The following is a 22,041-nucleotide window of genomic DNA, read 5'->3' on the forward strand; positions in this document are numbered from 1 at the left end:
AATAGCTGATTTACAAGCTCATAATGCAGACACTATATTTTTCGCTTTTGGTGTGTAGACAGAAAGAAAAACATTTTCCAAGCAGCAGAGTCAACACAGGACCAGGTCCAGTTTACTATGGGGTTTAAGTGGTTCATAAAAAATGACCATATACAAATTAAGGTTGAAAACTTGCCTATGGACAATTGTCACTAGCAGGCAGGTTTGAGGTTTCAGAACTGTCCACAGCCCTTCTCTGAGACACAGAGTGAGTATAGACAGAAGCTAGTGCCATCTTGCATGAGTGAGGACTGAGGACCATTAGGCTAATATGAAAATTGAAAGGATGAAAATGGTTGAAGTGGTCCTTTAAGTCCTTTTTCTCAAAGTGGATTCCAGGGACACTGTGGGTTACTTTAGGGGGGTCTAAATTGACCCATACGTGTCTGTAACTCTAACAGTGTACAAATGGAACCAAATGAACCCAAATAAATTTTAGTTAAGGGGAGACCTTGAAATTTGAAAGTTTGAGAAACACTGCTTTAAGAAATTAAGAGCGCTCCTTTCCCCCACTTGCGCTCAACCTCATCATCATAAAAAAAAAAAAAAAAAAAAGGAAAAAAGAAAGAAAAAAGGTCAAGCGGCCAGTTAAAATACACAGTGTATAATTTTATAGTTTTTTCCCAACGGAGCTCCTGGTGCCGGTGTCGGGGCTGGGGAGGGGGCGGGGGGGCTCCAGCAGCACTGCCGCCGCGCACAGATCGGTTTCAGTCTTTGTCAGTTGTGAATGGGGGCGGAGGAAGCAAAGCCATTAGATTCCTATAAAAAGAAAGTATCCGAGATCATAAAAAAGCAGGCAGCAGCACTATAAGTATTCACTCACTGCCAGAGACCGATTGGAAATCTCTCGTCAAGTTTCACCCTGACCTTCAGCATCAGCATATTTTAACAGATTCAACTCATGCGACTCATCAATTCCCCATATTGAGCTGTCTTTATTTTATTATAGGCCTATCTGTTTTATTTGTATTTTTTAATTCAAGTGAAATTGCGTCAATGGGCCTAACTGATAGAGAGAAAATAGCTGCCAAAACGACCACTTATTGATTTTACCGGGCGAATGTAACATATGGACCCTGCGAGAACGCACGCAATAGAGTGAGCATCTTCGTTTTTTTTCTGCGCTTAACTTTTGCGCATTTTTTTCTTTTTCTTTTCTTCATTTTTTTTATTTTATTTTTTATTTATTTTTTCCAATTTGCGGGAAATCCATTTCGGTCATCTGAAAGAAAATATATATTTTATTTTTTACCGAGGATGTTCGTGCTTACTTGGAGTAGGTGGTGTGCTCTGGCGCTTCTTGTCGCAACATTGAGGACAGGGACATCCCAGCGATCCAAGGCGAACTCCATCAAGTCCAGCTTACTGGAAGAGGCGCCCACGCCGGCCACAAACCGCTCCGCGACTCTCCACAGTGGGATCACCAAGAAATTCAACATTCTTACGCAGGTAATTGCAATTATTTAAAACGTAGCCTTAATTGGTGTATCTTAATTGGACCGAGCAGTTGCGCAGTTTACGCACGGCAGTTACGCATGGTATTTGGCGTGAATGAAACAATGGATATCTATAATATAAATAGGCCTACCCATTGTTTCATTCATCACAAATGCCAATGAATGTGAACTGACTTGACGAGATTGATTAGATTATTGTCTTGACAATTGGCTATAATTTCTGTGGCGCGTTACGCGTGGTGTGTGAATGAAATAGCCTAAAGCAGACATGCATTTTTGGATTGCAGTAGCCTATACTGTAAAGGAGCCCAGCAGTGTCATTAAAAAAAATCTCACGTGTGAATCGTTATTCGAAATTGCCGGTCTCGGACCCCTCGTAAACCCTAATTGCCTTTCAGACCTTGACGCCACCATGTTTTGGTACAGCGCACTTCCACGGTAAATCATTAATGCCGGCAGAAATGTGAGAAAAAGTTAACACTTGGGGTAATTTTCTGTCTGGTTCTTTAGTGTCATTAAAGTGGTCCAGACGCTCGCAGGGATTATGAGCGTCTCACTGCGGGGCCACCGAGGGGATTCTCTTACCAACCACTTAATACCCACTCAAATACTTATCAATTCCTGCTGTTTCAACAAAGTGTGGAATTAGCTTGGCAGCAAACTTTGTGTGAAGAAAAGAGAGTTGTCAGCTTTGAGCCTTTATAGTTTGACAGAGCATTGCATTATGAGTGATATATTTTATTGTAGGCCTATTTTATTATTATGTTGTAGTAGCCTATATATAGGCTTCTGTTCTGAATATGGTTATTTGGTCAAGCAGTGGTCATTGGTTGGCCAATTATCAACAGTGGTGGGAAAAAGTTGGCTACTCAAAGTTTTTACTCAAGGAAAAGTATCGATACTGCTATCAAGTAAAATTCCAGAATAAAAAATGTACTCAAATAAAAGTACAAAAGTATTGGTATCAAAATGTACTTATAAAGTACCAAAAATACTCATTGCAGAATGTCCCATTTCAAGTTTTCAAATGGATAAAAAATCTTTTGAAAATAACAGATCTGCAAGCTCACAATTTTGTTTTTAGATCTGCTTTTTTCAAATGGCCATGAAGTGGTTTGTATGTTTTGTTGCCTAATATTAATCAAAATCTACAAAGCAACTAGTAACTCAAGTTTTCAAAAAGATTTAGTGGAGTAAAAGTATAGGCCTACAATATTTGGATCCGAAAAGTAGTGGAGTAGAAGTAAAAGTAATTGGAAATAAGCCTACTCCAGTACAAATACCTCAACATTTCACAAGTAGCCTAAGCCTACATTATGCCACTGATTATCAACAATTAATATGTTTTATATTTGGGGAAAGATGGGAGAGTTATTACCGTATGCGACCATAAACCAAACTCATGAGTAAAGAATCTCATAACGGATTATTATCATGCAGTTCTACAACAGCCATGGTTGAATAGTGCTTTAATGACACGTTGGCGAGTCCACAGCGTTTAGCTTCTGTCCTGGTTGATAGTGAGGGCATGGCTGTGAGCAGCAGATGGCACTGCCACATCAACTCTATCTCCTCTGCAACATGAAGGCAGTGGCGTCAATTCAGAAAAGGCTAAGGTATGGCAACATGACTGGTGTCTTGCACGCGCGCGACACCAGTCATGTTGCCATACCTTAGCAACAGGCACGATGAAAAGTACATTTTATTATTTCCCCCCTGTAGCCAAGGTATGGCAGCTGCCATTGCTTGCCATACCCAATTGACGCCTCTGCATGAAGGGTGCTCATCAGCATGTGTGGTGGGAAAAGTACTCAAATGTTTTACTCAAGTAAAAGTATCAATACTGCAGTATAGAAATACAAGTAGAAGGGTGCCCTCACACCAAAATACCTAGAGTGGAATCCGCCAATGCATTTCAATGAGAATGGAGCGTTTTTTGCAGAAATCCTCTACTGGCAAAAAAACGCTCCATTCTCATTGAAATGCATTGGCGGATTCCACTCTAGGTATTTTGGTGTGAGGGCACCCGAAGTCTGGAATTCAAAATGTACTTGAGTAAAAGTATGAAAGTAGCCTACTGGCATCAAAATATAGGCCTACTTAAAGTAGCCTACCAAAAGTACAAAATGTTTGAAAATAGCAGATCCATTTGAAACGTTGTGAGCTTGTAGATCAGCTATTTTCAAATAGCCTAGGTATAAAATAGGACAAGTGGATTAATATGTGTTTTATAATATAGCCTAATCATTTATATCTTCAAAGTAACTAAAGTTTTCAAATAATTGTAGTGGAGTAAAATGACAATATTTGGATCCGAGATGTAGTGAAGTAGAAGTAAAAATACTGAAAACTGGAAACACTCAAGTAAAGTACAAACACCTCAAAATTGTACGTAAGTATAAGTAAATCTACTTGGTTACTTTACACCACTGCTCATCAGCTTATACAAACAGCAGATTTTTTTCTGGGCTCGTCTTAACTTTGTTAACAGACCTTCTGTGTATTGTCAATAAAGATGGTGGGCACTGGGCATGTATATGGGAGCAATAGTAGGCATTAAAATGAAGGTTTAGATTCAGTGCAGGGCTCTGACCTCAGAGGTGGCGTCAGAGATATATTGTTGTTTATAGATTTTTGTTGTTGCATATAAAAAGGTGTTGTCCAGTCAGTGCAGTGGGAGATGTCAGTGTGTTGAGAATTCTAAACTGGCTGCCTTGTTGATGGATTTCTGCGGTGTGGAGTGATGAGACCAGTGTGCTCTGAGGTCCTGGTCAGGGAGAGAGTGGGGATTAGGCAAACATGTCCTTTTTTTCTCCTCCACGGAGTGTTTTGGAGGAGATCCAAGCCCCAAAGAGACCCGTGCCAGACCTCAGTTTAAACGAGTGCTTACAAACCTTGCCATTGCAGTAATCTGGAGTGGTTTGGGCGAGTGGACTTGAGGGGGGAGACAGAAAGTGTGCGGTGCATTGCCTGTGTATCTGTGTGTGCGGAGAGACCGCTGCACTGTTATATGAGTGAAAAATGTCATGCCACATTTAGCAGCATGTCCAAATGGATATGGCTAATAGTGTGTGTGTGTGTGTGTGTGTGTGTGTGTGTGTGTGTGTGTGTGTGTGTGTGTGTGTGTGTGTGTGTGTGTGTGTGTGTGTGTGTGTGTGTGTGTGTGTGTGAGAGAGAGAGAGAGAGAGTGTGTGTGTGTGTGTGTGTGTGTGTGTGTGTGTGTGTGTGTGTGTGTGTGTGTGTGTGTGTGTGTGTGTGTGTGTGTGTGTGTGTGTGTGTGTGAGAGAGAGAGAGTGTGTGTGTGTGTGTGTGTGTGTGTGTGTGTGTGTGTGTGAGTGAGTGAGTGAGTGAGTTAGAATAGCTCGATTTATACTTAGTCATAGGACAGTCATGCACAGAAAATAGCTTGCAGATTGCTGTTTTCTGCTATACTCTGTCGTACGACGGAGCATAAATTAGGCATCAGTTTGCTGAGTGTGTTTCTCTCTTAACAGCCAGGAGGTTTTCCAAGGTTGTAAAGTAACAACCGCATGCAGCTCAGCCTTGGCCAGAGAGACGTAGACTATACTTTCTGACAGTGGGCCTGGCAACCGAGCCACGCTGACCTTCTGTCTCTCATCTAAAAGTGGTTGTTTATGGGTGGAATGAATGAAAGATAACAGCCCCGGCCCTCTTCATGAGGCTTTAATTGGTGAAGCGTGGCATCGATTTGTAACAGCTTGGGAGTTGGGTTACAGAGCGCTGGATGCTGAGATGTCAGTCACATAGTGGCGGGCGGGGTTGGGGGACAGCCTCTGTGACAGACGTGATGAAGACAGACGTGCATCAAGCAGACAGTCAGGTTAGAGGGGTTGTGTTCTGAGGTGCCATGGTGGCTCCACTGGTTATTAGTGGTTAACGCACTAATGAGATAACTAACTGTAATGTCCCTGGCTTCAAATCTGATCTGGGACAACTTGTAAATCCCTCCTCACTGTTCTGTCTCTCTCAAATACAGCCCTGTCCAAATAAAGCACACATGCCTCAAATAATCTTTTACGGTTGTGTTCCATACCCACGGATAGTGTTGTGGTTGGATCACCCCTCCTTGAAATCACATATGCCCCAGTCGGCCTGTGGTTGAATTCTCCATCGTCGTCTCCTCTCCCTCTTTATTTTTCTACTGTTTCAATAAAAATGAGGGAAGAAATAATAAAATAAAATAAAACAATGCTTGGGTTGCATAGAGAAAGCTGGGAACATGTTGGTTCAAAAGTATAGTCCGACCGATACTGGATTTTAGGGGCCAATGCTAATACCAATATCAGAGAGAAAAAAAACTCTGATATTCTTTTTGGGTGTATTTCTTTTTTACTGACATTTCACGGGTGTATACAATTTCTGACTGTTTGTACAGCATTTAAAAGCGTAGCTAGTGGTGTATATAAGTCATTTTGTAAGACATTGTCTTGCTTACAATGATGTGTGTCTAATATGCAGTTAATCTACTTAGACCTGTCTTGCTGGGTTTAAATACTAATGGGCCATATAAAATAATTTTGATAGAAAATAAGGACCCTTCTTCCATAGATTCAGCATAGCTTGCTGGATGACACTTCATGGCGGATATGACACGACACGTCGCGTCAGTGAGCTGAACTAAGGTGATACTGTATGCTGGGGCTGGTAGGCCAGGGGTCTTCAACCTTTTCAGGCCAATGACCCCTTAATTGAGAGAGAGAGATGAAGAAGGGACCCCCACAACCTTTTCAGAGATTCCATATAGTTTGTTTGACAGCATCAAGGGTATACATGCCAAAGCAACTATGTGCACGCACCCATGTGCGCGACCTTATTTTCATGATTCTAGGAGCATCTGTATTTTTTATGGTATTGAAAATCATACGTCATTACACACACACACACACACACACACACACACACACACACACACACACACACACACACACACACACACACACACACACACACACACACACTAATATCTAACCAATACTCTAGGGTAATATTGGCCAATTCAAAAGCACCTCACAGTTTACCCTGTCCACTTTAAGCCTTCTTCCATGTCTGCCCATTATTCTTGCGCTAATAATAGATATCGTCTGGAAAGAGAGATGTCGAATCACTACTTCGCTCCATACATCTCCTGTCTAGTCTCTTAGCACTTCTCTCTTATTACATGATAAAGAATTGCAGGAATGTTGCCATGAAAGCATTTCAGATGTTGTTATCCCTACCTGTGGTTACTTAAATATTGTTGATCAGTGGGTTGACACTTGTAATTCTGTTGCACTGATTTAAACACTCTGGAATTGACTCGGCCTACTGCCTAAAGTGCAACATTTAATCTTAATTCAATAGCTCATGACATGATGAGATGAGAGATAGTCATAGAGAAAAATAGCCTGAAGTAACAATAATTATTATTTTTCTGGACTAATTCACTGTGAGTCCCCCTCATAAAATCTAAACCTTTTTACTATTATTTGCCTGTATGAAGGGATTTAACGCCCTGGAAGCGTGTTTGGAAAATGGTCACGCATAGCATCAATTATCACTCCTGGCATAGCTGTGGGTATCGCTCTTGTAGATTTATGGTGACGTTGCCACGATGTTCAGTTTGTTACAATTTGTAAGGAATTGCTGGCAGATTTTCACACCTCCAGGGTATGCTCTGTGGTTCTGAACATGAGTGATTGCTGCTTACCCTTTATAGTTTGAATATGAGTGAGTGTCTCCAGTGGCGTCAGTTCAGCAAAGCTGAGGTATGGCAACATGACTGGTGTCTTGCACGCGCGCGAAGCTGGACCTTAGCAACAGGCATGATGCATTTATTTTAAGAAGTACATTTAATTTTTCCCCCTTGTAGCCAAGGTATGGCAGCTGGCAGCTGCCATACCTTGGCATACCCAATTGACGCCTCTGAGTGTCTCCATAAGTCACCCTCATATGTATTATGTCATTTTACCCACATTTTCCACCTTATAACCCCTGTCTCCTTCTCACCATCGTTCCCCAGACTAGTTCAGGGGCATTTTAATTTTTATATACTGCTATCAGGAGACAGGGGACCTCGATATTGGAGAATACAACATGAGTTTCTAATAAATCGCCCTACGCCTGGCTTCCTTTCAATTGTAGCAAATTGGAGAGGTAGAGAGCGCGGCCGCCCTTTGGAGCCAGGCCATCGCCACAGGAAAACCAGGGTGTAATTTGGTGTTACAACTGTCAGATTACAGAAAGTTGGTCCAAGTCCAGCATGTCAAAAGCTGCTCTTATAGGAAGCATATGACAACCTATTGGGGTTTTCTTTCCTTCAGCTGTTGACAAAGGTTTATACTCGCGTTGCTCTCGTTGACATTATTGGCACATCAGAGTGTTCTGGCTTTCCCATAGTGACTCAGTGGCTTCAGTTTGCCAAACGTTTTCCTGTCCTATTGCAGTATGTGATTTGCAGTATGTGAACCAGAGTCAAACCAGAGGCAACCTAAAAGCAAAGCCTCTCTGAGACCTTGACAGCCGGTGCTCGTGGGTGGGCACTGGCCGCTAGTTCGTTGCGAAGGGAAATCGGCAGAGACAGATAGTATGGGCTTGGCTGCCCTCATCCACCACCATAACCTCTCTGAACCCACAAGGGGTAAATGTCAGTGTGGTCAGCATTCATAACCTACCATGCCCAGAGAGTGTCTGCTAAACATCAGCGGACAGTGAGCATGCAATCTTTAAACAGTGCACTTTATTTAATTTAGCATAGGGGTTTAACAAGCAGCTGTGAAAAAATGGCTGAAGGCTTTTCCTATAAAAAACAGTGCCATGCCCTCTCTTTCTCTCTCCCTCTCTCGCTCTTCTCTCTCTCTCTCCCCCAGCTCTACGTATAGACCTCTTCCACCTCCTATTCCCCTCCCTCTTCGAGCTTAAGTGACTGTTTAGTGATCCTAATGAGCTGAGATGGAGAGAGACGGGAGGGCGAGGTGTGACTGCTTGTTAGCGCTAGAGCTAGATGTGGTTACAGGCTCCAGCCTGGGGGTCTCCTTGTCTCCCTGGCCCTCCAGTCAGCGAGTCCTCGGGGCACCATGAGGGGCCCCCACATGGGAGCCATAAGGAGACCCGGCAGGCTGGCAGCTCTGCCTCCTTGAGGAGGTTCCCAGCTTCACCTCCTGTACTGTAATTGGACCTGTTAATGAGTGAGGAGACCCAGACGGCCCTCACTTCTCGCACCTCCTAGAGCGCAACGATACGCCTAAAGACGTACTGCGCGTGCATGTGTGTGCGCGCACACATGCATGAGTGTATATGTATGTGTGTGTGTTGAGTGTAAGGGGTTCTCACTAATGGGCTCTTTTGATCACCGGTAGACAACAAGAGCTTGTCTTCTCTCCTTCATTTCTTCCCAAGAAAGGCTTAACCTTTGGGGTCTATTTCCTTTAGCAGGGCAGAAGGCAAGACCTCTTTGTGGCTTGTCAATGAGTATAGCTTCTTAGTATGAGGACTTAACTTAAGAGACTTGAAGATTTTGGCCTCTAGCGCTCAAAGGGACATACCCATAAACACATGTGTTTTGACTGATGAAAGAAGCCGAGATGGTGTTCTTAGAAATGTACGTGTTGTGCAACGGCATATCCTATGTTATTTGACACTGGCAGACAAGACTGCTCCGTGCTTTCAGGGCATATGAGGTTTGTTTGTTCAGTGACATAGTTTATTTGTCTCTGTAGGCCACTGCCACTCATCCACTCCATTCACAGTTTCAGGTTTACACACTTGATCTCCGAAGGTTAAGTTCAATCGCCCCATAATATCAGAAAACAGTTTGGATATATTTTAATCTGTGCGCGTGTTTACCGGTATATGTGTGTGTGTGTGTGTGTGTGTGTGTGTGTGTGTGTGTGTGTGTGTGTGTGTGTGTGTGTGTGTGTGTGTGTGTGTGTGTGTGTGTGTGTGGCTGCAGATACTGTATAATCTGACTTGTGTGCATTAAAACCTTAAAAAATAAGATATTAATTGTATCTTCGATTTGCCTCAGATCAATATGTTTTTTCCCCAGAATTATTATCATTATGTACAGAAAGTGAGATTTTCTTTCTTTTGATCACATTTCCAATATGTGACAGGCACATTTTCTACCATTTTAGCTCACATAATATACAGTATGCAGCACCCTCATACTTTATGTTACTGTAAGCACATGCTGAAGTTCTATCACATTCTATCGGTGCTTTGGAATGGCTCTACTGAGGTAAATGAGGGAAAATACAGACGAAGGAGAGCGAGGTTCAAAGCCTCCTCTGTGTATCCTGTGGTAAAGCCCTTGTAGATAGTTGGTCCCGCACATTTGAGGTTCCCCTAACCAGCACGAGAGCAGCACGAGACAGGGGCCAGGCTGCTTGGGGCTTCCCTCATGTGTCTCCGTCTGCCTCTGTCTTTATCTTGTAGCCGGCATCACCCAGAGTACATAGTGCAGAGCGCATCTCTCTTCCCAAACCACTTCCTCAGCAGGGTTGAAGAACAGGCTTTTATGTGAGAAGACGGTGTGCGGGTGTGTGTGTAAGGTGTGTGTGTGTTGGGGGGGCAACAGAGGGGGGAAAAGGTGGTTGCTAAAGTAGGCGGAAGATTATATCATATGAATTTGAGTGGGGAAAAAAAATCCCTCAGAAGTCGCGAATGAAGCATTTTAAAACATGTTGAGATAAGTCCAGATTATCAGTTGTGATATGGAGGTCGACCTTGTATCATTGCGTTTCAAAGGGCTGACTCCTCTGCGGTCTGAGCCGCGATGGAAGAGGTGAGCCCCCTCCTCTCTCTCTCCTCCATAGTCATACGTACTAGTCTAATCAATCCAAGACTGCTGGCCAGAAAACTCCAGATAGGAATCGGGGCTGAAGGTATGAAATAGTACTGCATGCAGCCATCCAACCATTTATCTTCATATTTAGATAGCAGCCCATTTTTCACAGTCGGAGAAAGACCTGCACTTTCCTGAACTCTGGCTTTCGGACCATTTCGTGCTTAAAACTGGCATCTGTATACTTGTACGTGTGCGGCTGGGTAACAGCTCATAGAATTGCCCAAATATAAAGAAATAGATATGGCATGTATTGTAGAATTGCCAGAAGTCACATTTGGTATGCATGGAGAGGTGATTTAAAAACTGACTGACCCAATCTTGACTGCTGAGATAGGTATGAAATACTTCAGTAAGAAAGTAAAAAATGTGTTGAATAAGAGCAATTAGAGCTTGATTTCACTGATCAATAGACAGCATTTTGGGGATTGAGTTATAATAGTTCCTTCTCTTGTTTTTCATCTTTGGCCGGACAGAGCACCGGCCCCTCCATGTGTTTCCAATGTGACGAGTCCGTATGGTCCGTATGTGTAATCTGGTTCACTTTCTTAAGCACAGGCATATTGAATAACAGCCTCTAATGTCCGCAAATAATACAGATTATTTCTAGAGATCTGATTTAAACATGTGGTGTGCATTCAAGTTTTGGAATGCAATGCTTTTGCAGTGATGCAGCACTTCATGCTGTATCTTATTTGGGTGCCGCAAATGGTCTTGTCTTTCCTGTGACTGCAATGCTTTTAGTCTGATTCTGACATACATCTCTTACATGTGTAATGGTCATGTCTGTTATCCTATGTCCATCAGGGTTATGCCATTCTGATCAGAGCTGTAAATACCTTATGAGCTAAATGGATCTGTTGTGGTTTTGGTGGTTTTGTTGGTGGGCCCGTCAAACATGGTGATTTCACATCAATCTCCTGCGCACTGGACATAATTATCATAAGCAGACTGAGCTCAGCTGTGGTCCGGGTCTGCTTATTTTTGGTATTCTACTGAAGCACATGTCTACTCTATAATCTGTTTCAGGCTTGCAACCAGAAGAGTGATGGGTTTGAATCTCAGAAGGGTTGGGACCACCTATCCTCCCTTTGATTTCAACTTCTTTATTGACAATGAAAACAATATAATTATGCGAGTCCAGTGTGTAAGAGCTAATCACATCAGTCGCCAAACAGTGAGAGAGCGGATCCAATGGGCATCATCCAGGTGTTAACATGTGTGTAATTGTGAGACAGGGTATTATTTGCACTCTTTTGGCTTCCCTGGATAAAGTAAAAAGGAAAAAAGGAACCAATCTAATGGGAGGAAGTGTGAGTTGTTAGAGGATGATGACAGAAAATGTGCAGCCATGAAAGAAAAAGAGCTGTCGGAGTCCTTTTTGTGTCTTGTCCAACGGATCTGTTCACTAATACTTCCTTGCAGCTGTTTGCGTCATGGTGTCTCTCCTTCCATGAGTTTCAGTGTAAATTCATGACATTACTTCCCTTGACCGAGGGACTAATTCGATTCACGATATTGTTGCGTTTCAATCCGTTTGCTCACTCTCCAAACCCAGAGGCAGTGAGACGCCCATGTGCAAGGCATTACATTGTGACAGCCGTTCCACTCATATCTCCTATTGTTGCATTCGCCTGTTATGGAAAATGTGAGTTGGGCTTTGATTAGGTTTTGTTTCCAGCTGCTGTGGACTGTGGTGACTACATTCATAGAAGGCAAAGTGGTGGTTTCTCAACCTCTGTCATCTCACTCAACTTATTGAATCAATTTAACAGCAGGCATCGCTGCTGAGGAATACCCCACAGTCCCACATGGCTTCCAAGCTTGGCTGACTAATAGAAATTCATCTCAGGTGCCCCTGAGCAAGGCTCAGGGGAGCAGAAGAGAGAGTATTGTGTTTTACTGGGAATCACCCCAATGTGATGCAGGTTGTCGATGCACAGTAAAATCACAGTAAACATTGTTAATTTAACCTTGAGAGTGTAAACATTGGTCCATATTTAAGTTAAAGTTTAAGTTAAATGAATACTCTAGCATACTAGGACACCAGTATTTCACTGTGTAAAAGAGCACCAATGGCCACTGCAGAGACCAACGGAAGCAGCTTGTGTCGCAGATCTCGAGGGCACTCGGACATGGCCTTATAAAGGTTCCAGAAAGGAGGCATTATAGGACTGCACTCACCATGCATCTGTGATGGGAGGTGCCTATTCCATAACCCAGTTACGGTAGTCTAACCTAATGCGGACATTCTATGGCCCCGACAGATCTCATCGGCTCCTCCGGCGTCTCGGAATGGACGCCGCGGGGGACATGACTCCTGCTGCTGTCCGCTTTGAGTAAATGAGGAGGTGATCCGTGGTGGAAAACGAGTGATAAATCATAGCGATTTTATAATTATAATGGATAAACCTAAACAAACCAGTTCACATGAACAATACTGATGTAAAATAAGATATCTGAACGGCTACATATATTTTATATACAATTAAAATGTCGTGAGCCACAGTTACAGGGGCGCTATCCCAGGCTTTTCTTCCTTGAAAAGTCTGGATGCCGAGGCTACAGTTACGTGGTCTCACCAACATCTAAACTAGGTTTCAGCATAGCTGCTCACCCTCAAGCGCATAAGGGGTGCTTACAGTACATCATGTTCTCAGTATGGTAAATGTTTTCCATGAAGGAACATGAGACGAAACAGAATAGAACCACCGGAAGCCAAATATTTGTTGCATTTGTTTGTATGAATGTGTTTAACCTTCCATGTATCCAAGGAAAAAGTGAAACAAATCTAGCGGACTACTCCAGGGGTGTAATTAACCGAGCACCTCTGTACAGACTCATTTAAACTTGATCGAGAGAATCTAGGTTGATTTTTTTGGGTCGAGATATCCCAATGGCTCCATTGTTTGGAATCTTGAAATCGTTTTCCTGGCTTTTGGGACTCGTAACTGTTAGAGACATGTTTGTCCCTCTGTTTTCCAAGGCTGGAAAACACAATCTGTCTGTCTTCAGGAGGGAACAGAGAACACACTGTTAACTCTCAAATACCTAGAACGCGCCTGAGTCGCGTTAGATTTTAACCACTTTAACCATTATTTTATGCTTTAATTTTAGAAAAATGGCAGATATACAAGCTCACAGCGCGGTACAGAGTGCCGCGCTGCGAGCTTGTAGATCTGCTATTTTTGAAAAATCGTGAAAATGAGTGCAAGTCTTTGAATATATTTGACCCGATCTTTGACCCGACTTCCAAATCCTTCTTCTAAATCATGCTGTTCTCAAACCTTTTCGTGTCAAGGACCCCCAAAATTACATGTATTTGGACACGGACCCCCATCTCGAAGTATGTTGTTCCAGGGACCACCCAGAAGCAAATATTAAAGTTACAAATGTTAGCTTTTAAGTAGATATATTCAAAGACTTGCAAAAAAAAATCATGATTTTTCAAAAATAGCAGATCTACAAGCTCGCAGCGCGGCTGTGAGCTTGTATATCTGCTATTTTTCAGTAGTTAAAGCAGTCAATAATGGGTTAAACTGGCTACTGTCTCCTGCAATTTCAACTCAAGCTTGTTGTCGTCGCATAAATATACTACTGGCGTAATATGTGATAGTTAGAAGTAGGGTTCTAAAAGTGGAATTTATATGACTGTATGTGGAGCAAAAAAATGTTTTCCATAATGTCTGGTGGCCCATTAAGCCTGTGTTTTATAGCACCCTTATTAAACTGATAGTTATGGATGACAGATTTGCTGCTTAGTTAACCTGGACTAAAGCACAGTGTCATATTTTCCAGCCAGGCAAAGAAGGAAAAAAACATAGGTAAATTAGATTATTACAGGTTGGTGCCATATTATTGTTTACATCTTTTTTCTCCACACAGTCTTATTTACACAGTTTGTTTCCAAACTAGATGTAAACAAGAAATAAATCTCATAATTATGTATAATAATATTTATACAATTCAGAAAATAATGTATTGGTTATGTATGAGAACGATAAATGTTCCCCTTTCTTCACCGTTTTCTTCTTCTTTAGTATTATTATTATTATAAAAACATATACAAATTGTATTATCATCATCATCATCATCATCATCATCATCATCATCATCAACATCATCATCATCATCGGTCATCATCATCATCATCATCATCACTGGCTATACTCATGGACTGTGTTGCCTCCACAGGTGTATCCATGTAGCAACGACAAGGAGTGCAGTGTGGGCAGCTACTGCCACAGCCCCCAGCAAGCTCCATCCAGATGCCTCACCTGCCGCAGGAGGAAGAAGCGCTGCCATAGAGATGCCATGTGCTGCCCAGGCAATCGCTGTAGCAACTGTACGTATACTAGGAAAAAAGGAATAGAATGTAGTTTTGTAGTTTTATTTAGATATGGACAGTGACAGGGTCAATTTGATCTAGACCGCTTAAAGGGTTAGGGGTGTATGTAGCTCTTGTAAGCTTGATATACAAGTACACCCCTGGACATGTACCTAGTATCCCCAATCCAACCCTTGATTCCAAGGAGGGAGGCATTTAGTACCATTTTATAGTGTTTCGTGTAACACGGCCGGGCATTGGATCTCCCAGTCTTAGGGCGGACACTGTAACCACAAGACGACTGAGCTGGTCTTAGGTGGGATATATTACATTTAGGACAATCAGCAGATGCACCTGCCTTATTTTGTATGGTTCTCAATTATTACACATCATTACAAGTAACACGCCAATGGCAAGAGGCGAACGTCAGGTCAGAGCTTCTAAATACGTCTTGTCGTCGTGTCTTCGTACTCTTGTAACACTTGTACTCTCTGTCATATTGAGACATGCAGGAGGCAGTGTCTTGAATCTGGTCCACTGGAGTAAAAGAAATCCTCATTTTATTTCTCTATTGTGAATGATGTGATTTAAGATGTGACAGTGTCTGTTCCCCCATCGGGAATATTTGTTATAAAACCCTTTAGCTCTGAGAGTGTACAATTTGTAACCAAAGGGACCCTTACGATTTCCATTTGGTAACATTTGTACACTCTTGGAGTACACTCTTGGAGTGACAACTGGATAAATGAACACTGCCGATTTGGCTTTGTAGCACTGTCTATCCCAGAGATGTGGGGGAAAATGCATGGAACTCATGCTGGACATGTGGTTTCAGACAGACATGAAAAAAGTCAGCCTACAGGTTCAAGTTCAAGGCTTGTATGATCCCAAAAGATAACTTTTGTTTGCACAAGACATATGTGAATCACACCAGGGCCATGTAGTCAATTCAATTCAATCCAAATTCAAAGGAGCTTTATTGGCATGAGATTGATTGATTGATTGAAGACTTTATTAGAAGTTTGCATAGGAAAAGGTACAGTTTCATGACGGTACAGTTCACTGGTACAAGGTCTACTAAAAGGAGATCCATGAAAAGACTAAGCTTATTTCCACTGGAAACCATTTAAGTATCTCATATAACATTGAATGACAGACAGATAGAACACAGTACTATGCAGTAGATATGTAAAGAAAAACAAAACAAAGACAGTAATTCTTAAACAAACAGTATATACAAAGAAGGGGCAGGGGAGGGTAGGGTTGGGGCTAGGTTCATTATTACCAGTTGCGAACGGCTGCTGCCTGTAAGTGGCTTTTCAGGGCAATTTTAAAGGATGCAAGTGATCCACACTCCTTTATGGCCTTCGGTAAGGCTTTCCACATTTTGGTGGTATAGCAGAAAAAAGAGTTTGACCCTTTGTTGGTTTTGACTCTGGGTTGAAAGTGATCTGTGGCGCTGCCTCTGGTGTTGTAATTATGGACATCCTTAATGTTTATAAAGTATTTTGACAGGTACTTGGGTATCATAGTGGTGTAGTGTATCTTGTACACCAGGCCCATTGCAAGCTGCTGTACTCTGTCATCTACTCTGAGCCACCCCACTCTTAATTGGTGAGTAGCGGTGAGGTGAGTCTGATAGGGAAGGCTAAGCAGGACCCTAATTAGTAAACATACGTTTACATTGCCAAAGCAAGTATCACAAATACAATAAAAACAGTTGAAAATGGGGAACATATATACAGTTGGAGGGGGTACAGCATTGAGTTAACAGAGCTATGTCGCATTGTGACATTCTATATATATACAGGGTACAAATAACAGCATTCTTTTCCTCAAAATGCATTTAAAGGTATCAGCTCTGTTTCATACTGCAGTAGTCACAAACTTGAAGACAAAAAAATTGAAGACGTATTTGTGTGTTTTTTTGTAGATATTTGTGTCCCTGTGTCTGAGAGTGTGATATCTCCTCACATTTCTGCTTTGGACGAACACAACAAACTCTCCACCAAGGACCATGGCTGGAAAAAGAATGGGAAAGCACACACTAAGCACTCTCTCAAAGGTAAGGTCCTGTTACCATACTGTGGTGTTATTGCCGCGTATTAACCTGTGCCATGACCTATGGAAAGGTTTTCAATGTACAGTAGTACAACACAACACTGTTTAAAATGACATACTTTACTATATTATGAATTCATGGACATTTTCATTAAACTATTTTTAATGTAGATCTCATTGTTCTGATGTATGGATGAGGATCTGATGATGACAACACGTATTATTACTGTATTATTGTGTACAATACCCTTTCATAGGTTGATGCACAAGTTAATGCACTGGAATAAGGCCATTGTAAAGTAAACTATTACAAAGATGTCTTCCTCTTCCCATTATCTTCGCTGGCAACATGACTATATCCTCGACTGACCGACAAAGACCACCTGTGTTGTTTTTTTCTCAATTCCTCTTTGTTGCTCCTCACTGAACCTAGTCCAAATAGCTGAATACCTGCATTTTGTTATTCAGCCTATTGTCTGCAAGCCCCACCAACTTAGTTTCGGTGTGTGTGTGTGTGTGTGTGTGTGTGTGTGTGTGTGTGTGTGTGTGTGTGTGTGTGTGTGTGTGTGTGTGTGTGTGTGTGTGTGTGTGTGCGTGCGTGCGTGCGTGCGTGCGTGTCTGTATGTCTGGGGAGTCCACAAACTACTTTGATAATTACCCCTCTGCTCGTATATCAGTGATAGGTCTGTGTGAGCCCAAGCCACAGCACGGGGGACTCTAGGCAGAAACCACAATGCTCCTGCTGTGTCTGCACCAACATAAAACAAGCATTCAAAAAGTCATTGACAGGCACTGGTACGTGAGTGAGAACCACAGAATGTAGGCTTGGCCTGGTGCATAATGCTAATAACTCACCAGCCCCCCCCCCCCCCCCCCCCCCCCCCCCACACTCCCACCCGTGTTTGGCACTCATTTTCAAGTGAACGAAGCCCCATCGATAAAGTAATAATAACTCTAATGAGACATTTTAAATGACCCTACTATAAACACACTACACTCAAGACGACGTAAGCCACACCGCTGAACTTGGTGCATTAAGAAGAACAAAAAATGGCTGTATTGATGTCAATTTATAAGGTCATTTAAAAGGCCCTTTTCATTTTATTTTGCGCTTGACTCGCCTCGGAATGTTATGTGATTGTTATGACCTTATGCTGGAACACTTTATCTCTAAGAATTGGTGCTGCAGGAAACCTCATCTCACACAGAAAATACAGCAATAATTATGGCTTAAGGGACTTAGTTCCACCGTGCCTATGGTCTGAACTTCATAATCAGTAAAGTGTGGTCGAGTCAGGGACTGTGTACCACTGCTGGCTTGCATGCTGAAGCAGCCTCTGGCGAGAGGTATGCATATTCAGAACGGTTTCACAGAAAACGCGCATGACTAAATAACATGTCTAATAAATATTTGTCGTACTAATTATGCATTCGAAACAGTAATCTAAACCTCCTGCCAAGAATATCAAGTTGCAACCTAAGAGGATAATTTGGTTAATAAATCAGGAAATGGCTTGCTTGAATTTTATAGAGGCCTAAATGCATTTCCAGTTCACTAGCAGGGCCACATAATGCAATTTGAAGTACGAGTTGCATAAACTGCCTTTGTGTGGAAGCCATACAAATGTAATCAACGATGATTGTACATTTCCTCCCTCACGTGGCCTTAGTGCTTTGTTGTTTTATTGGCACACTATAACTACAAGATCACTTTTACATGCTGTGCGACATACCGTTTACAGAGAACATTGTCCGTACGATTCTCATGAATGCAGTTTCTCCTTCTCTGAGACATTTATTTTGATTATGTTTTATTGCTCCAAGCTACAGTATATTCTGCGTACGTGTAGATCTGCGCTGCTGGAAAACAGCAGTAAGTCATTTGTGTGTGGTTTAAACTCCACAGGTCGTGACAAAGGGTTGTATTTCATTCCACCAAAACTGAACCCATAAACGTTGTTAATTAACATGTCACCCACTTCTGTAAAAATAACACTTTTGGCAGGACAGAAGCTACTGTAACCTTTGAAATAGGCCTATTCCCCCTCAAATCACTGCACACACAGTTCCTTCTCTATGTCAGTAGTGCATATTATTTTTATTTATGTTTTATTTTTATTGGGGGTGGTGGTGGGGCTGATTCATCACCCAAACTATATGCACAGGACGAGAACATTGTTCAGTTGATCAGTAGTAGTGCATATTTGATCAAATGTAATGTTATATTGTGAGAGACATGTTGTTCCAGCTTGTTATTCCAAAATACGGACTATAGTAGAGCCAGACTGATGTATCGCTTTGTTATTATTATTATTTTTGTTTGTTTGTTTTGATAGTTATTTGTGTTTATTTTTATTTATGTGTTGCGTATGAGTTAAATGTTCTCAAATATAAAAGTATTTTGACAATTTATTGGTCAAAACATCTGTAATCTGTTGTCTATAGGGTTCTCCAAAATCGAAATCCAATAAATCCAATATCTGGCATGGGTCAGGCTCTAGTCTAATAAATAAACTCCCTCCCCATCACTTTGCAGGTCATGAGGGGGACCCCTGCCTGCGATCGTCTGACTGCTCCGAAGGCTTCTGCTGCGCCCGGCACTTCTGGACCAAGATCTGCAAGCCAGTGCTGCTGCAGGGAGAAGTGTGCACCAAACAGAGGAAGAAGGGCTCCCACGGCTTGGAGATCTTCCAGCGCTGCGACTGCGCCAAGGGCCTCTCCTGCAAGGTGTGGAAAGATGCCACCTCGTCCTCCAGGTCCAGGCTCCACATGTGCCAAAAGATCTAAAATATGAATAAAAAAGGAAAAAAAGAACATGAAGAGGAGGAGGTTAGAGGAGAATGCACAGCTTCTGCTGTCAGCAGATATAGGAGCCCCTCCTCCTCTCCCCCTCCTCTCTCTCTCCATCTTGCGGAGGAAAGAACACAAACTTTGTTTTTTGCGAGAATAAGGAGCGCTGTGTGAAAAGGTGAAAAAAAGAAATGCTAAAGACAGAGAGTGACAACAAACAGACTATGGACTACTATGCTGGTCCATCACTGCTTGTTACTCCAGGAGAGATGAAAAACATGTCCTGTGGGAATGTTTGAGTGGTTCCGGCCTCACCCACCTCACCGCACACACACACGCACACACACACACACACACACACACACACGCACACGCACACGCACACGCACACGCACACACACACACACACACACACACACACACACACACACACACACACACACACACACACTGATCCACAATCCCACCTCCCACCCCCACCATTCTCCATCGACAGTGATCATTGATATCACTCTCCAATCTCATATCCGATCTCCTCAGAACTTCAGGGAACCGCAAGGTTAGTTGTTGATTAGTTAGTTCCAGTAGTTTGCTCCATGTAAGGCATGGTGGACATTTTGCCAATGGAGGTGATACTGCTAGAAAGCTCTCATTGGACATGAGTAAGACTAAAGAAAAGCCATACTGTACTCTTCCTGTACATTCTACAGCCATTTTACTTCTTTGTCTGCACCAAAAATAGAAAAAGAAAAGAAAAAGAAAAAAGTTCAGGAAATTATGGCGGATGTATTGAGAGTCTTCAGTTCTTTGTTGTGTCCCAAATTATAGCTTTGTTATTTTCTGGCTTATGCACCTATTTCAAATATTTAGTACAAGTTTTATTACAAGATTAATTCAGAATTACATAACTGCACATCCATAATGTCTCGGCCTACAGTACATTGGCTGTATCTTACTAAAAGCTAACTGCATATAAATATTGACTTATGTAGTAACATATGACTTATATGACTTTGATGTGGTACAATCAAAATTGTTGTACCAAGGAAGGAAGACACAGAATGATTGACTCTGCCCTTCACCACAAGGTCTTTTGATCAATGTCAGGTCCGTTGTGGTACAGTTGAAGCCATTGTATAGAAATTCTGCTTCATGTATTTATCTTGGAAGCACTGCAAAGATTTATTTAATTTATTTGTTTGTAATTTTATGTACTTTCCCTTAATTTGCATATTGTAACAAAACTCAACCAACTCGGTTCCACGCCATTCTTTGTATCTTCAGTGTTGACAATGGAACAAAACTTGATTTTTGTGCATGCAGTAAGTGTTTCTTTTCACAATGGCTCCATCTGTGCTGTGTGAAACGGTTCACTCGATCTGTGCCAGAGTGATACCAGACTTATCTGAATACCTACATTTCAAATCATCCAGCTCTTTCCATCTATCTATCTAGAACCAGTGAACGTTTAAGGATATTGATCGTAACTACACATACTCAATATAACTACTCAATTGTTCATTATCATTGTTTTTTTTTCTTTTTTTTTTGCACCTGTCATATTGGTGCAGATCCCAGTAGGCTTAATTTTTTTTTTCCTTCAATGAAATACTGTGCAGTTTTGAGTTGCACTGGATGTGAAGAGGTATCAGCTTGATATTTGAATTACATGTCTCATACTTTAACCACTTAAACCCTATACTTAGTTTACCGGATTCCCAAGGGTTATAATGTATCTCTTTGTAGGTAATGTAGCTCCTAGGCCCCCTCCTGTTCTCACTCTAATCTTTGGTGAAAATAGAAGATCTACAAGCTCACAAGGCATCACGATGCAACGTGTTGTGAATTTGTAGCTCAGCTATTTTCCCCTGAATGTTAGCACCAGAATAGGGATATAGGTTCAAGTGGTTAAACAATAAATAACGTAATTACGTACATAATGCAATATTACACATGCCTCTTATGTTTTGTTTCTTAGAGTTTTAAGTACACATGTTTTGTAATCATTTAAAATATATATATCAATAAGCTCTTATATTGTAAATAGATTGGAAACAGTCAAAATGTATTTAAGAACCATTGTATATCATGTACATATAATAAACATATGAATACTTTTAAGTGCAACAGCAAAATTACCAGGTGAGGAAAGGAAAAATATGAGATTGGGTGAGTGCAGGTGGGTCAATTCATAATAAAGTAGATTGATGTGTGTAGGCCAGTGTTTTTCAAGATCCTTCAGGATTTCTTGGGGGTGGGCTCCAAATTCTGAGAGTTACACATTGGGGTACCTTGAAATTAAAAAGTTTGAGAACCAATGGTATAGGCTAAGGTGGTAAGATAGATGAAGTAGCTGTGGCTGAATTCAACATCTGGATTCATCAGAGTTTATCATAAAATAAAGGCAAACACATCAACCTCTCAAATATAGTTTGTGTAAATGGTGTGTAAATGATGAATTATATCCCACTGAATAATGTTGTTTGTGTGAATACTTTCCACTGATATTGTCCCCCCCCCCCCCC

General features: G+C 41.8%; 1 protein-coding gene across 1 annotated transcript; it reads left to right on the forward strand.

Annotated features, from left to right (window-relative positions):
* Window positions 1–1,296: 1,296 nt before the first annotated feature.
* Window positions 1,297–19,513, forward strand: dkk2 (dickkopf WNT signaling pathway inhibitor 2; the record flags this gene model as incomplete). The annotated part of the gene is made up of 4 exons (XM_080721614.1): window positions 1,297–1,488; window positions 14,533–14,683; window positions 16,599–16,730; window positions 19,263–19,513. 4 exons carry the CDS (start codon window positions 1,297–1,299, stop codon window positions 19,511–19,513), a joined length of 726 nt encoding a protein of 241 aa, XP_080577740.1.
* Between the last annotated feature and the right edge of the window lie 2,528 nt (window positions 19,514–22,041).

The sequence above is a fragment of the Nannobrachium achirus genome (genome assembly GCF_963921795.1).
Source record: "Nannobrachium achirus genome assembly, chromosome: 3".
NCBI classification, from domain to species: domain Eukaryota; kingdom Metazoa; phylum Chordata; class Actinopteri; order Myctophiformes; family Myctophidae; genus Nannobrachium; species Nannobrachium achirus.